General features: G+C 64.3%; 1 protein-coding gene across 1 annotated transcript in view; it reads right to left on the reverse strand.

Moving 5' to 3' along the window:
* Nucleotides 1-802: 802 nt before the first annotated feature.
* The window catches only part of LOC107307609 (violet-sensitive opsin-like), an 18,867-nt gene continuing 18,693 nt past the window's right edge, over nt 803-976 (reverse strand). Inside the window, 1 exon segment of the mRNA XM_032441893.1 lies at nt 803-974. Within this exon segment, the coding sequence (XP_032297784.1) occupies nt 861-974 (114 nt within the window). The 3' untranslated portion in view covers nt 803-860.

Genomic DNA, 976 nt, shown 5'->3' on the forward strand with positions numbered 1-976 from the left:
TCCCCCCCCGTTGTGCCCCATAGAACGCTGCCCCATCCGCTATGGGGAGTTATGGGGTGGGGGGGACAAGCGTGCCCCACATCGGGGGGGCTCTGGGGCTCAATAAAGGCGATGGCGGTCGCTCCTTCTGTCTATGGGGTCACATTGGATATGGGGGGGGATGAGGGGTCTTTGGGGTCTCATTGGTTATTGGGGGGGGTGAGGGGGTCTTTGGGGTTTTATTGGTTGGGGGGGGTGGTTTGAGGGGGTCTTTGGGGTCCCATTGGTGGGGGTCCCATTCCTGGGGTGTCAGCCCCATAGATGGGATCCCAGCACCACCCCAGCCCCATAGCCCCAACCCCCCAGCAGCCCCACACCTGAGGAGCAGCACCCCGCAACCCCCACTTATGGGTCCAGCTCACTACACCCCCAGCCCCCCATCAGCCCCACAGCGCTATGGGGCAGTGACAGCCAGACCCGGAGCAACCCCCCCACCCCCACTTATGGGTCCAGCTCACTACACTCCAGCCCCACAGCGCTATGGGGCAGTGACAGCCAGGCCTGGAGCAGCACCCCATACCCCCCCACCCCCACTTATGGGTCCAGCTCACTACACCCCCAGCCCCACAGCACTATGGGGCAGTGACAGCCAGGCCTGGAGCAGCACCCCATACCCCCCCACCCCCACTTATGGGTCCAGCTCATTACACCCCCAGCCCCACAGCGCTATGGGGCAGGGACAGCCAGGCCCTTAGCGCTGCACAACGTCATTTATTGCCCTGGGATGGACGGCCAGGGATGGAGGGGGGGGATTGTGGGGGTAGTTGTGGGGCAGTGGGGGATGATGTGGGGCGGGGGGGGGTGATGTGTGGGGCAGCCCCCTAAGTGGGGCTGACCTGGCTGGAGGACACTGAGGACACCTCGGTCCTCTGAGCTGAACTCGATGCGTCCGAATCGTCCGTCAGAGGCTTCCCACAAACCGTCTCCATGATGCAGG

Source organism: Coturnix japonica, unplaced genomic scaffold (assembly GCF_001577835.2).
Source record: "Coturnix japonica isolate 7356 unplaced genomic scaffold, Coturnix japonica 2.1 chrUnrandom700, whole genome shotgun sequence".
NCBI lineage: Eukaryota > Metazoa > Chordata > Aves > Galliformes > Phasianidae > Coturnix > Coturnix japonica.